At 36.7% G+C, this 16,313-nt stretch overlaps 1 protein-coding gene across 4 annotated transcripts in view; it reads right to left on the reverse strand.

Annotated features, from left to right (window-relative positions):
- Positions 1 to 16,313, reverse strand: part of SEMA3E (semaphorin 3E) — a 236,342-nt gene that overhangs the window by 6,809 nt on the left and 213,220 nt on the right. For 3 of the 4 annotated variants that reach the window (XM_025449423.3, XM_049096823.1, XM_025449425.3), the window contains 2 exons: positions 12,666 to 12,733; positions 10,998 to 11,137 (listed from right to left, as the gene is read on the reverse strand). In XM_025449423.3, coding sequence (XP_025305208.1) covers positions 10,998 to 11,137; positions 12,666 to 12,733 — 208 coding nt within the window. Of the gene's footprint in view, positions 1 to 9,329; positions 9,500 to 10,997; positions 11,138 to 12,665; positions 12,734 to 16,313 lie in introns of those variants that run through there. The other variant, XM_049096824.1, reaches the window with a different exon arrangement.

Here is a 16,313-nt window from a genome sequence, read left to right on the forward strand (position 1 = left end):
AGCCCAAATGTTTAATAAGTATGCAAGTTAATTAGCAATTTTAGAAATACAAACACAAACAAAACACTACTTTCTACTAGCAAAACAGGCAAAAATTAGAAAATACAAAAAATTGGTGAGAATACAGGAAAATGGGAACCTACATAAAACACTTTGAGAGTGCAGATGATGCCAAAATTCTGCAAAGTGAGCTGACAAAATTGTAGAAATAAAGGATGTCACAAGATAAGAATGCTGAGATTTGCACTCAGGTCTGTAAGAAGTTATTTGAAGAAATGATCATTAAAGATGTGGGAATGGGAATTAATGACATTGTTGGTCCACTCTTAGGGGCATGGATCAATTAAGAGCAATGAATGCATGCTATGGGATGTTAAGTTGCAATCAGGAACAATGACATAGAGACATGCACGGCCATGGTGATACACCACCATTTTGAGTTCTAGAGAGGAGCAGAGTAAGATCTCTAACTCAATAGATTTATTTTTACAGCTCATGTGTACTCACAATGTTATATACTTGTTCAATGTAGTACAAGTGATGTAGTACTGGAATTACTCCAATCATTACAATGCATGCATATGGGGAAGCAAAGATGAAAGTGGAGAAAGGTGGTCCAGGAAAAATGAAGTCAAACGAGAAAGGAGATTTGTATGAACCCATTATGACAACGTGCTGTGAACTCAGTAATATGCTTATAATGATTATCTAGGTTTGGCAACCAATAAACTAAGTCAGTAAGATCTGTTCAAGCTATGCTATACTAGAACCATATGATTTTAGAAATAATGTTGAAAAATACACTAACAGCAGTGTAAGGGTAATGTTTTATTAAACATTTCCATAGGTAAGAATACCAGAATAATCAGGATGAAGGGAAAATAAGAGGAGGGGTAAAAGAAAGAGAATGTTTGAACACAAAAGTGCATACCATAAGGCACTGAATCACTACTATATTTGGAGTTCAAAGTCAACACTGAATTACCTAGTGACCAAAGGAAAGAAGAAAGTATAAATTCTAAGCCCCCAATGTCATCAAACTATATTTTTAACATTCTTCCTTATTATAGGAAATACAGTCAATGATAATGTATTAGCCTTGTATGATGAGAGATGGTAGCTGTACTTGTGGTGGGCACAGCATAGTGAGCACGGAAGTTGAATCGCTATGCTGTACACCTGAAAATAATGTAAAATTGTATGTCGACTATACTCAAATAAAAAAACCATTATAAAAAAAATAAAGTTACTCCTTATGACAAGTACATCTTTCCCTGCCATTGAGGCCTGAGGGAAAAAAATCTCTTCTGTGTTTTCACAAAATGAGATACAGGCATCCAAACAACAGCACTACACTAAATACATTTTCTTAAGGTAATATCTCAGGGTCAAGACAAGATGCCCACGTACAGTTCAATATAAGCAACTCTACAGAACTAACACAATGTAGTACGGATATCCAGTTCTATGTGGATATATCTTCATGTAGATGTGTATTTTTTATTATGTAGAAGACCGTCGGAGCTATAATTTATACTGGAACAAGGGGAATTAAAGAGTGAAGAGATTTCATATTTTTTACATTGTTGAACATCTATCCTGTTATGCCCGACACCGGGCTTGTGGCGTTACTGTGTTACTTTGTTTAGTCTGATGCCCAGAGTCACAGTGATCTCCGTGGGACACAACACAAGTCTGTATCTGATTCCATAGATCTGGGAATGTACATTTAATTTTAAAAGCTTTCCAGTATTTTTTGGAAAATTAACCAAAGAGAGTTCTATCTAAACCACTAGATGTATTTCTATCCTTTTGACCAAAACGTTGCTCTATATTTTCCACTTACAGGAATTATAAAGGAAAAAAATGAAATTAATGGGCTATATTGCTGATTATTCCAGAACTAAAATATGAAGTGAATGACATTATAAAAATATGCTTGTTAAGGCTTAAAATGTAAATTATGAATATCTACTTATAAAGAATTCGTTTAGAAAAGATGAGCGGAGTTTTTTTAAAGATTGAAATAGAAATATCAAAACTACTAAGCAGATGTTTCAAATGAGGCAGAGTTCATGTACTTTATGTTATGACAACAAGAAAAACAAATAATATTCATGTGGAACAAACCTCATGCTTTCAGTACATGTGTATAGAGACAGTATCGTAAACTTAAGGCTGTCATTGGTCCCTTAGGCTTCCTGTCATGGGTTAGCATTGGGAAGGTCAAGAAAAAACGGGTCATCGTAGGGTAAACAAGGTGGTAGAATGAGATTGAACTTTGCAATTCTCCTAGTTCTGATTATATAGTAAGTCTGCAACATTAAAAGATGTAACTTATATACTCCATTTTTCTTCTGTTTTTACCAGAGAAGCTTCTCCACAAGGCATTGTATCATCAATAAAATCATGTCTTACCTAAAGCTGTACAAATTCCGCATGGATGCAATAAACTGAGTTATCTGAAAGGAACTGCTGATTGATAAGTTAACCATGCTTCTTAGATTTCTCAACAGTATTTAAACGACTTTGATGAATTTATCCTACTCAGTAGGTGGTCTGCGAGCAGAGTTGAAAGTGACAACGTTTGGCATCCAGTTAAAAAAGAGAATTCAGAGAGTGGGGTGAAATTGAAGTCGTGGAGTTTCGATGTCAACTTACATTCTCTCTTGGATTTTCTATAATAAACATGCACATTTGTGCATTATTTAAGCAGACTGTACAATGCATACAATCAGCTATTTTAAAGTGAGATACTTTTATTTTTAAGACACATGAGCACACACAAAAATATTTTCCTTTAAATAAAGAATCCACAATGGAAAGATCAATGAGGATCAAAGGGAAAAATGAAACTTCCATGCTTACCAAAGGATAAAGTGTGATGCTGGTCTCATGGACCAGCAACTTACTTGCCAGCCATAGATCACTTAGGAGAATATTTTATGTGTTTTGGGATTGTCCCCACTGCTGCCCCTGCCAATTTCCACACTGGGGATTTGTGTATGTTAAGTCAACTCCTTCCTGGAACTCAACGTTGTTTACAGTATCTTTGGGATATACATTGGTTTTGTCAGTAAAGGACTAAAGAATAAAGTCCAAAAGAACATACTCCAAGAAACTATTCATACTGCTTAGTTTTATTGAAAATTCATTCAAATGAAATTATAGTGCTCAGCACAAAGTCAGGGCTTAGTTATTCATGAAAAAATTTTTTCCTCCAAAATATAGAGATATTTTTCACAATACTCATTTAATGAAATTTCACTCTACCTTAAATCAGAGGCCAACAAAATTCCTGGAGGGAGTCATGCAGTAAAGGTTTTTGGGCTTTGCAGGTCATATGGTCTCTGCTGTAACTACTCAACTTTGTGGTTATAGGATGGAAACATCCATAGAGGCTAGGTAAACAAATGGGCGTGGTGCTTTTTCTAATATAATTTTATTTACAAAAGAGGTGGAGGGCCAGATTTGGCTTTCACACTGTAGTTTGCCAACTTCTGCTTTAAATCATTGTTGGGTTCAGAGAAATATACTATTTGTAGGTTAAAATCATATACTCCAAGCTCACAACATTCAAAATAATATTGTATTAAGGTAAAAAGTTATTTAATAATCTTCTGAGTAGCTTAAAGAAACTACGGTTTTCTTTATCTTTTTTTTTTAATTTATTTATTCATGAGAGACACAGAGAGACAGAGAGGCAGAGACACAGGCAGAGGGAGGAGCAGGCTCCATGCAGGGAACCCAATGCGGGACTCGATCCTGGGACCCCAGGATCACGCCCTGGGCTGAAGGCAGGCGCTAAACCGCTGAGCCACCTAGGGATCCCCGGTTTTCTTTATCATGATAGCTTGAAGAGATTATGGTTTTCTTGACCATGATAACCGAGAATTCCCCACACCTCGTTCATCACTTAACCTATTGCTAGATGACTCCTAGCTTAACCATTCCACCGAGTACATTCTCTGGGGACACCAGCACATGATAACTACTGAGAACTAATAAACATTTAAATCTAAGCAATAAATACTTATGCAAATTTTCCCTCATTTACTTAGTTTTAAAATGTAGTCCTTGTGCATTTTGGAGAAAAAGAAATGCACAAGTACTTCAGTTGTCCAACCAAGCGCTCTAACAAGTATGAATTCCTTTTCTTTGGAATGTTACTCAAGATTGAACTTTTGCAGTTATTTTGGAAGCTTATAAATTCAAGTGTACGGAACTGAGACTTCATAAACTAGGGTGTATCACTTTAGGTAATTTAGTTATGTTTAACAGTTTTGTCTTCTGAAATCACAAAAATATAATGTATATATCCTTATAACATAAGGGAGATTTGAACTGGTATTACATATTTAAATAATTATAGATAAGGAATTTGGAAGAGCTAAACTTGGATTTTGCAGATGAAATTATTTTCTTTATCCACATTCATAAAATCTTTATTTTCTTTTCTTCCAATTCAGAGAATGAAGGTTTTTTTCTCTTCCTTCTTGAAACTCACCCCTTAGCTTTTGTCTATAATTATGTTCTCTCTCATAAGCTCTTCAGCTTGTTTCATCAATTAGCTTGTTTCATCCTTTAGCTGCACATTTGCCTCCTGATGGCTTCTTCCCTTCGACCTTTAAACATGACCAAGTCATCTTTTTTTTTTTAAGTCAAAAAAACCCCAAAAGTTTTCTCTTCTTTTGTCTCCTACCGCTGGCCTCTCTCTCTCGTTCAGACCTTTAGGTGAAATGCACTGCACTAGCTGTTTCTAATTCCTTACAGCCTCTTTCATCACTTAACCTATGGCTAGATGGCTCCGAGCTTAGCCATTCCACTGAGCACATTCTCAGCGGACACTAGGTACTTCTTTTCTGAAAATTTCAAAGGGTTTATGACTTTATCCTTATCCAGTTCCTCTTCCCTTTGATAAATTATTTCATGATCCCCTGACTCCACTGTCTCTACCGCAGCTAAACTACTCTGGAGGTACTTAGCAGTTTCCTTCTTTGCATCAATTACTCAGTCTCATCTCCACCACGCACAGAGTACCAATACCTCCCTCAGAGAACTGTTGTCAAATACGTTACTACACACCAAGCACTCAGAACAGCACAGGGCAAGCAGTAGGCACTAAATGAATGCTAGCCGTAATTAATTCTTTTTCTGCTTTCACTTTAGAATTTGTCTTCTGAGTTTTCCTTAGATGTGTTTCCTTCCTTTGCTTCTCGGCCTGGTTCGCACTGCTTCTTACTCACTCATCGTCCAAGGTAGGCTATGGCAATTGGAGGCACCATAACACTGTAACTAAGAGCCTAGAATTGAAACTAGAATATCTGGTCTCAAATTCAGCTTGCTCTCATTGGCTGTGTGATACTGTGCAAGTAACTCGATCCCTTTGAGCTTCAATTTCTTTACCTATCAAGTAGAAGCAATAACAGTATCTACTTCATGAGGCTGTTGCGAGGATTAAAAGTATTAATATACTTAAAATTCTTAGGACACTGCCTGGCACACAGTAAGTGATAGGGAAGTATTGATTGCTGCTATATTATTCTTACTTGTATTACTTTCATGAATTTCATTACTACCTCTTTTTTTTTTAAGATTTTATTTATTTATTCATGAGAGACAGAGAGAGAGAGAGAGAGAGAGAGGCAGAGGGAGAAGCAGGCTCCATGCAGGGAGCCCGACGTGGGACTCGATCCCAGGTCTCCAGGATCGCACCCTGGGCCGAAGGCAGACGCTGCTGAGCCACCCAGGCATTCCTCATTACTACCTCTTTGCTGGTGTCTCTCACATATCTCTTGCCATTCCAAATCTTTCTTTTGAATTTGATATTCCTGAACTGACATTTTCCACAGGAAAATTCCACAGGAGACCCTAGTTTAACATTGCCCAAAACGAACTCAACATTTTTCTCCTAAGCTTTGTATTTCTCCCTGTGTCTTGTAGATCATGTTACTGCCCCATCAACTACACAAATACTCAAACCAAGAACATGTGACTCATTTTTAATTGCTTCTCTTTTATCTCGAAAACCAAATGCACTCCATGTTATTTCATAAAAATGAAAACTGTCAGTTCTGGTAAAAAATCTTCCACTTGACTATTGAAAGACCTTCTAAAATTGTCTTCTTGACACTTGCTTATCCTCAAAGCCTATATTCAAGTTTTTAGAGTAGTATGTCTAAACAGGTGTCTACGGTGTTCTCATTGGCTTATAAATAAAGTGAAGTGGTCCTTTGATCTATCTACTCATTTTTGCATCCTCATTTCCAGTCACAGATCTACACACACCGTATTGTTTCTCATCTCCATCACACATGCTTATGCCAGTCTCTCTGTAAGTTAACTTCCACTCATCCATTAAGACCTGGCTTACATGTCACTCTCCCTTGAACCTTTTCCTGTCCTCCATACCCAACCTGTTGGTGGACACTTTTATTTTCTTGAAGTTTCAACATAACTTTAGTGAATACAATATATTATAATTATATGTTTACATTTTTTAAGACTGTAGGCCTCTAAAGGGCTAAGGCTATGAGCTAGTCATCACCTATCAATGTACTGAGTATTTAATGAGTTTAAAACACTAATTGCTGACACTTAAACAGAGATGAGACTGGAAGGCTGAAAAACTATTCCACCTGAGAAGTTAAACAGCCTTCACAATTCTCAGTAATAAACAGAGAGCATGTGCAAATTACATTGCTGTTTGTGTAAGGGGCAGTCATGTGCACATCATTTGACCTTGAAGGTAAAGGGTACATACAGGGTTGATGTTGTTTCAGGGAACATGAAGATTTATGTCCCCAGCCTCAATGATCACTTGCTTCTGCCCCTCCTCCAACTCCACATAGTGTATTTTTAATACAATAACCAAAGTGATCCTTTTAAGACCAAATTTTGATCCCATCTTGGCTCTGCTGAAAACCACCCAATAGTTATCCATTTAATTCAGAGAAAATACCCCAGCCCTTTATAAGGGCCTACAAAGCCCTGCATAAGCTGGCCCTTTACCTCACTCTCTGACTCATAGTTTATTAGCCTCTTTACTGCTCATTCCTTTCCAGCCACACAGAGCTTCACTCTAGTGTTCCTTGAACATATCAGGAGCACTCTCACCTCGAGGGCCTTTACATCTGCTGTTCCTACTGTCCAGAAAGTTCTCCAAGACCGTCATACGGCCTTCTCTATCAGTTCTTTCAAGTCCTTTTTAACTGTCACTGAATTGGTGACCCTCTTAGTAAGACTTTCCATGAACACTCCTTTAAAAACTGCAATTCCTCCCTGTAGGTAATTTCTCTTGTACACTTTTCTTCTTGTCATCATCTGTTACATTAAATATGGTTCTTACTTAGTGGTATGATTATTTTCATCAACACTATCATCTTCCTCTGTTCTCTAGAATACAGGTTCTATGAAAACAAGGCATATTGGGTGCTCAATAGATAAGCTACAAAAGAATTAACAAAGCACCATTTTGGTTAAAAACCCAAGAAAATGAAGTACAGTGCTCTTGGTTTTTTGTCCTTATAAGCTAAAATGAGAGAGAACATCTAATTTGATATAGAATCCTTCTTTAACGAAGAGGCATAGGCCTGAAAGGACAATTGAGAATGGAAACACACTGATGCATACATTGTCTAATAAGGATTCATGGTATCAGTGCTTAGAGTGGGAACTGTTCAAATTACCGGCAGGTTCTCAACATCTAAACATGAGGACTAGTGTTTTTACCCCCAAGGCTCTAGCAACATGCTTCACTAAGGTTTGATGAAAAAATATAGATAAGGATCAAGCAGATATCAGGACCAATTTCCTGAAATCAAATTCCAAAACTTTGGCTGTAAATGGTTTTCCATTTTGCTACAGGTCCCAAAGCATCTGAAACTGTATTTAGGGTTCCAATTTCAGAAGGTTGTGTGCTTTAGTAGAGTGAACATAGACACCTGGATTTGAGTCAATTTTACTAGCTGTCAGTAACAAGGGATGTTATTAAACCGTCTGTGTCTCAATGATGTCACCTGTAAATCATGTTTTAGACTAAAATGGTGTATTCTATGAAATGCACACAGCAAATTCCTAGGTGGTTAGACAAGGAATAAATGTGAAGCAGCTCAGCTTTGGAGTCAGGAATATCTGAGTTTAAACCTGTTATAGACTTGCTTTATGAACTCTATTCTCTCAGCGTTAGTTTCCATGCTTGTAGGAAGAGGCCCATTACCTCCGGTGTGCATCTGTGAGATGTAAGAACAATAAGCTAAGGCACCTTCCTACTACCTCAGTTTCTGTGTGTGGTAGACGCACAGTGAAGCACAGCCTCACCTATAGAGTCCCTTCTATTAAAATCTTTTCCCTCAGGGTATCAACAACTGATGCACGCCATAACTAAGGTCACTGGACCAAGGGAAATTACTCCCTTAAGAATTACCTACAAAACAGGCTTTCAAGAAACATTTATGGAATTAATAACATGTACAGAGATTGTGTTTCATATGTGGTTTTTAAGAAAGCAGGAGATCATAAAGTGCATATTCAAGAGATCAGCAGTAATCCAGTTTAGAAATCTAGATGTTTTCTAGCAATTCCTCTATGTAGCATTTCAAAAGCTTTATCTGAGCAAAATTTTATCCATTGAATTGTGGTTTCCAGATAACTCCAGAGGGCTGAGTTTGGATTTGCAGGCAAAAGTTCCAGACTCAAAAATTTCAGTTCCATAAGAAGATATATATGTCACAATCAAAGATTTTCACAAAGGCTATGGTCTGGCTACAAACTAATGACTTATGGATTAAAGTGTCTGTGATAAACCTGGATGGCTACTGTCAGCTGTACTCTAAAAGCATTTCCATATGAGGAAAGAAATGGAGTGGATAAATTTCAAGATCTTATGCAATCGTCAAGATTTGATAATAATAATATAATTCTCTGTCCAGAGTAACTATAATAAAATGGTTGTTAAAAAAAAAACAAACAAACTCTAAAAGCTCCAAAAAGGGACTCTAAAAGAACTTTAAAAAAAAAAAAAAAGCTCTAAAAGGACACACAATCAAAAATTCTGCTCTGTGCATTCAGCATACACATGCACTTTTTTGTGATGTCAGCAATTTTGTGTTTTGTTCTAGATTGTGAAAAAATCAATATATATTGCTATGTATAGAAATCAAGTATTATATGATTCTGACATCTAATGCACAGAGTAAACTCACAATTTCAAGTATCAGTAAATATATCAGCCATAGAATTTTGAAAAGCAGGGACTAAAATCTGGGCAAAGGAGAAGCAGATTATATCAACAACAGGAGAAAGAAGCTTATAATTGAACATTGATGGATGCAGCATGTCAAAATGATTTGGTAAAGATTTCCAAATGAGGCAGATTATGGTGACTTCCAAATTAGAAACAGAACATACGAAGGGAAGAAAACCACTGATGAAAGAATTACTTCTCTGTCTTCTGAAGCCATTCAACTAGAGGAGCTAGAGAACATTCCCAGGTCCTCTCCTGCCAAGTGAGTTATGACAGAATTTAAAAATCAGTTTCACATCAGATTTGTGGGATGGAGAATACTTTAGTACTAAATCGACAATATTTTAGTGCAATATGCTGTAACATTTTTGGACACATGTTTATTCTTATGACGTCATGCAAATTTAGGAGAATTTTCCTGTCCTTGATTGCCTTTCTATATTATCTCTAACAGCCTTTGCTGAGTGCCTTCCTCTCTTAATAACTATACCAGGAACCTGGAATTTACAAATTTAATCATCTCCCAGGATGTATTATATGAGTTTTGGACCAAAGACATGTTGCATTTTTGTTCAACAATGGGCTAGAAAAAAAGGCATATAAAGTCAATGTGGTCTACATTTGGAATCTATAGTTGAGGACTTCATTTTTCCCTCTCCCACCACTGTGTATCTATCTGCTCTTCGTGGGTCCGAAGGCAGGTATCTGACATTTCTTTCCCTTGTTCAATTTGCAACCTTCTTTTTGCCAAGAAACATTTTGCTAGCAGTTACCAAGATCCATCTCCCTTTAATGAACCAATTTTCATTCTTTCTGTTTTTATAATTCCACTTCTGTGAAAATTGAGTTCAAAGCCCACATTAGCATCAATAATGTTTTACCTGCCTTTACTAACTGCTTCATGCCCTTGACCTTGGCCAATATACACCCAGATCCCTAGACGTGCATAAAAAGATTATCCTCTAACTGCCTCCAGGCTATCCCTTATGTGTGCTTTAAAGGCTTCCTATTCTTCCATCTATAAAAGCAGCACATGTCATTTAGATGATAACAGAAATATAATCTCCACCACTAAACCTACTTAAAAGGACAAACTGATGCCTTTCTTTTGTTCCCAGTGGGCAGTAATGGAATCCCTCTGTCAACGTTTCATGTATGATTCAATTGCTTTATCAAACACTTAGTTTAATGTTGCTGCTGTTGTTTTAATTCTATTATCCATATGTCTAAGACATACATGTTAATGGTGTTTAAATTTGTTATTTTTCTAGAACATTACCTTGGGTGATACAGTATAAGACTATCACTTTGACATGATACTAATATCATGAAGATATGAGTATCTATAGAATAAAAGTCCAATTTTCAGAATCTAAATTATATATATATACATACATACAAACATGCATGCATATACAACTTACTTATATGTGTATATATTTTTCTATGTAATACATGTATATATGTATTATATATATATTTATGTTTTTATATGTATATTTATATGCATAAAGATTCATATATGTACACAGGTTTTAAAAGCATATATAAATTATATATACATATAAATTTATGTGTGTTCTTAAAATTTTGTATATGTATATAAATCACACATAATAAATTCACTTTTTACATAATGCATGTACAGCACAATAGACTGATTCATTTTTAAACACCAAATAAATCATCTGTCTACTAATAAAACACCATACACAAGACAGCATGGCATGAGCATGCAGCAAGTGTGAATTACCTCCTCTTTTCTTGTGTCACGTCCTTTCTGTACAAACCAGATAACTTTTGCTTGCAAAGATCGCGGGGTACATTCCAGCAAAGTACTGTTATTCTCTATGCCGTAGGCCAGTCGCTCTTCAGTCTTATCCAAAGCATCCCCTACAATATAAAGATTAAAATTAACTTTAGGACTTTGATTTTATCAGTCAATAATATTTTTAAACGATTCTTTATTTAGATTCCTGCAGCAAAGTGAGTATCTTTCATTACTTACTGCTAACTTCTACGCAAGGTCATTTAAAGGAGCTATTTAGAGACAGAGGCATACCAAAGTCTAGGCTTTAAAAAGTACTACAGCCTATGGAGAGGACCAGAAGGAAGTAAATGGGAGTGTGGGTCCGAAGGCCAGGACACTCAGGACAGTAAGAAGGTGGATTGGTGTTAAATACATTTTCCATGCATTGGTGATGATATCCACTGATAAAGCAGGCAAGGGAAGGTGAGAGCACCAACCATTCAAGTAAGACATAAGACAAAAATTCAGGGTTACAAACAAAAGCAGAAAGCAGAAATTGAGGTGATATGGTGCTACATAAACACAACTGTGAGTGAGATCTTGTCAAGGGATTGCACTTAGCCAAATATTGGGCTCCTACAGTAAGAAAAAACACTTCGGATCCAGAGCTGCTTGATTATAATCTTTATCTTGGCCCAGAGAGGCTCTCACTGGACTTGAACTCAAATTTGCATGCAGGCTAGGACACTTGAATGCAGTGGGGAATAAAAGCAAGTGGATGTATCCATTGTTGGTTAAAACAACAAGAATATCAAATTCAGTAACTGGAACCCAGGATTTTTTTCCTTGTGCCTGAATCCTCCTCACTTTCAAAGCTGACACGTAAGTTTTCTGAGATTAAGATCCTGCCTTCCTTTAGCCAATGTTCTCGGAGACTTCTGTCCTACACCAAATGCTCAGTCAGCTTTGGGTCTAGTGAACTGACATTGTGCAACTCTGGATTGTATATAAACACTGCTGGTCTCCCAGGCACGGTGCTTCATCTCCCTGTGACCTCCTCACGAGATGGGTGACACCAATTGCAGCCAGTTCCAACCACCAACGTGGTGCAGAGTCAGGACCATTGGTTTCTGTGTTTGACTTCCTTACATTTCCTGAAGCTGAAATTTCCTCCCATCCTTTACCCAACAGACTGCTTACTACCTTTCCTCAGAAATTCACTTCTGTACCTGAGCTCTAGCCTTCCCCATGCTAGTGGAAGACTTCAAGTTTTTCACTTTATCCTATCCCAAAGCTTAGTAGGTGACTTGACACCAGTTTGACACCCTCTTGGTAAGATTACCATATGTAACATGATGAAGATACTCCCAGGGCTGAGATGGAGAGAGAAGTCCTACAAATCACTGTGGCATCTTGTTCTAGGGTCCCCACTTTGAGGTCTAATACAAGGTCTTCGTGGTGGTACACAGAACTTATTTCCCTAATTAATTAAAAATTATTTGTCCACATATAATTAAAATTTTAGCTTTGTGGAAGAAAAAAAATACTTTCAGTAACACTGGTCTAGTATATATCAATCACAAAGAAAACAGGGACCCTTTTAAGAAGTCTGCAGCATATCTTCACCATACACCCTGAGTAACCCACAGCAATTGATTTTCTATGGATTACCGACGAACTGCTGTCCAAAACACTGCTGAGCTGCATTTCCATGCCGAACGTCTTGTCTGCGGAACCGTCTGAAAGAAAGTAGATGCGTTTAGGAGACGTTCAGATTTTAATTTTCCAGACTTTAAAATACAGCCAACTGCATTAAAAATTCAAGGAGTATTCTCCTACTGAAAAAAACTGATCAGTCATACAAAACAAGGATAAAATTCTAGTTTCATAGTTTCCCATATTTCCACTGAATGTTATTCAATGGATAAGATCTGTATCAAATTTTTCTTTAAGTGTTCACATAAGTCTGAATTCTGGATCCCAGAATAATAATTTAAGAAAGCTCTCTCTATATTTTGTTTAAAAATCTGTGCAAGAAGATCCGTTTCAAATGAATGTTTTGGGTGGTAAGGGACGTGTGCAGAAAAGACAGTGGGATTCGAGGCAGACTATTTATTTGAATAAAAATTCTAAAACTCCTATATATAATAAGATGCATGCAAAAAGGAAAGGTATTCGAATCCAAATATTTTGTTCTAGAGCTGTCATAGTCATGGAGCACAAATAGCACTGGCAATAAAAAGGGATAAACTAATAATGTATATTCAACTTACTCCTTTCTTCAGATATCATACATAGAAATTATATGCCTCTATTCAATGTGATTGTGCGTTATACATACTTAACAGGCTGTCTGGCAAGACTGCCTACTACATTTGGGATCGCTTCCATTGTATTTTTTTAAAAGATTTTATTTATTTATTCATGAGAGATACAGAGAGAGAGAGAGAGAGAGAGAGAGAGAGGCAGAGACACAGGTAGAGGGAGAAATAGGCTCCGTGAAGGGAGCCTGATGCGGGACTCGATCCCAGGACCCTAGGATCACACCCTGGGCCAAAGGCGGTGCTAAACCATTGAGCCACTCGGCTGCCCCCATTGTATTTCTATATTTGATAGATTGTTTAAATATGTAATTAAAAATAATAATATTTTTATCCATGGAGGAAAAATTCTATAGTTTAAATTTGTAAACATCTTTCTGGGAGGGATTAGAAAATGGAAATCATCATTATTAGCACTGAAATTCTAAGATCAAGATCTTCAGCATATTAATTCAGATTAGATATAAAAATAGAAGAATTACATAAGAGCAGAAAATACTATTTGCTTTTCTCAATGATGGCATTTCTTCAAGATTGAGGAAAAAACAGAAGGCAAAGCAGAAGTTTCACCCCTAAGGGAGATGGTGAGGCTTCCAAAGTGACAATGAAATGCTTTAACCATATGCAATGATAAAGTCTGGAAAAGGGAACCAGATTCAAATCCCAATGCCATCACTCATGTGCCGTCTGATCTCATACATATATATCTTTTCTCTTGCCTGGTTCTCTCTATCCTCCTTTGTAAAATGGAGTTGGTCTAATTGACATCTAAAATCTATTCCAGTCTCAATTTTTTTTTTTTCATTCTAGGCTCTTCTCATTGCCTCTGAGTAATGATAATGGAACCTCATTTTAAGAGATGGCGTGCTTTCTCACATGTGAGTTCAGATCTTAGTTAACAGTTCAATACTTTCTACTTTGCTGAAATGTTCTATCAGGTTTATCACATGAGTGATGTGAGAATAAGGGGAAGTCAATCAGATAATTCTAGGTACATGAGGTGAATAATTGAGCATGCAAAATTTTTGTTTAAAATCATTGAAAACATGTATTTAAAAGGAATGCTATCACATCCTCCAGCAAGGTTTCAGTTCCTTTAATACTATCTTCATATAAATGTCCTTTACTTCAGCATTTTAAAAAGTCTGTAAACTGTTCAGGAGTTTGAGAAAGGTTCATCAAAGTTGCCTTTCATTCTCAAAGTTGCATATTTTTCTTATATCTCTTGCCACTTAGAAACTTTTTAAGAGAACACCGGAAATAGACAAAATACAAGAGCCAGGGGGAAGTAAAAGACTTAGCTCTATAAATGATAGTGTATTTTGGAAGACTATTTTAAACAAGTGGTTTGGATTGTGAATTAATGTTTTTCCTCTGTTGACTCATTTTCACTCTGTGAACAGAAAAGTATTTATTTTAATGACCAGTTTTCAATTTCTGCTGCTAGTCAGGTCTGAAGAAAAAACGATCTGCTATAAAAGCAAACTATTTCCCTTCATGTGCTGGAACCTATCCAAAGAGTTCTCCTCCAGGGGTGGGTGATGGTTTAAAAGAATCTGACACGACTGAAAGATCTCTATTACGCGTCACGGAACTAAACTAATTCATTTATGAGCACAGCTCCTGACTTAAGCACTGTGCTCCTTCCTAAGACTTTGCCCATTCGTTTAGCTTTTGCTAAATGACTTTTTGAAAAAAAAAAAAAAAAAAAAAAAAAAAGGCAGCCCGGGTGGCTCAGCGGTTTAGCGCCTGCCTTCATCCCAGGCGGTGATCCTGGAGATCCTGGATCGAGTCCCATGTCGGGCTCCCTGCATGGAGCCTACTTCTCCCTCTGCCTGTGCCTCTGCCTCTCTCTCTGTCTCCTCTCTGTGTATTCTCATGAATAAATAATAAAATCTTTAAAAAAATAAAATAAATGGCTTTTCGTCCACCCTCTGTAAATATATTATCAAGCTTGTAGATGTATACTCTAATAAGATGCACCACGTATCACAAAGTATTTAGTTACAGAAACTGCTTAATTCAGTTAAGCATCACCGCTATTGCACGCCTAATTCAAAACCATGTTATTCATAAGTATTGGATGCATAGTGTGCAAACATTGTTATTGTTGCTAATAACAATAAAATAATTAATTTTATTACTTTCGGTGAAATTATCTTTCCACCCTTAGAACCAGCTACTTTACTCCTAACCTATAGAACTACATGGTTTTCCCTGAACATTCTATGCCTTCTGTACAATTCTCTTTAACTGGAATCTTTTTACATTCCCACTACAAGACTGAGCTCAAAGGTTGGGTTATTGTGAGAATTAAATAATGTATGTGTACTGCGCTTAGTCCAGTACCTTATATGCAGGAAGTGCTCAAGAGTGACCTACTATCATTCTTACTTACAATTCCATTTTCCACTTTAGGTTCCGATTTCATTTAGCCAAGAGTATTGATTGACTGCTTCTTCATCCTCCTTGTACACAGTACAGTAGGGGGGCAGAATGGGTGAGTAAATCATTGAACAATACTTTTATTTTTTTATTTTATTTTATTTTTTTTAAAGTTTCTTTTCTTTTTCTTAAGTTTTTATTTATTTATGATAGGCACAGAGAGAGAGAGAGAGAGAGAGGCAGAGACACAGGCAGAGGGAGAAGCAGGCTCCATGCACCGGGAGCCCGACATGGGATTCGATCCCGGGTCTCCAGGATCGTGCCCTGGGCCAAAGGCAGGTGCCAAACCGCTGTGCCACCCAGGGATCCCCTGAGCAATACTTTTATATACTAACGGCTATCTTGAAGAATTCAAGATGTGTTTTTAAATATCAATAAGCATTTGTAACAAAATCAATTAATTTGCTTGATTCTCTAAAACAGTTGGTAAGTTAGTTAGTTAACAAATGTCCTCTCAAAAGATCTTTTCACTATCTGCTTATGTACTCTAAGTACTCTTGGAATGAATGTTGACTTAGCTGATGTCAAATTCACAAAAGATTTGAATGAGTGA

The sequence above is a fragment of the Canis lupus genome, chromosome 18 (genome assembly GCF_003254725.2).
Source record: "Canis lupus dingo isolate Sandy chromosome 18, ASM325472v2, whole genome shotgun sequence".
NCBI classification, from domain to species: Eukaryota; Metazoa; Chordata; class Mammalia; order Carnivora; family Canidae; genus Canis; species Canis lupus.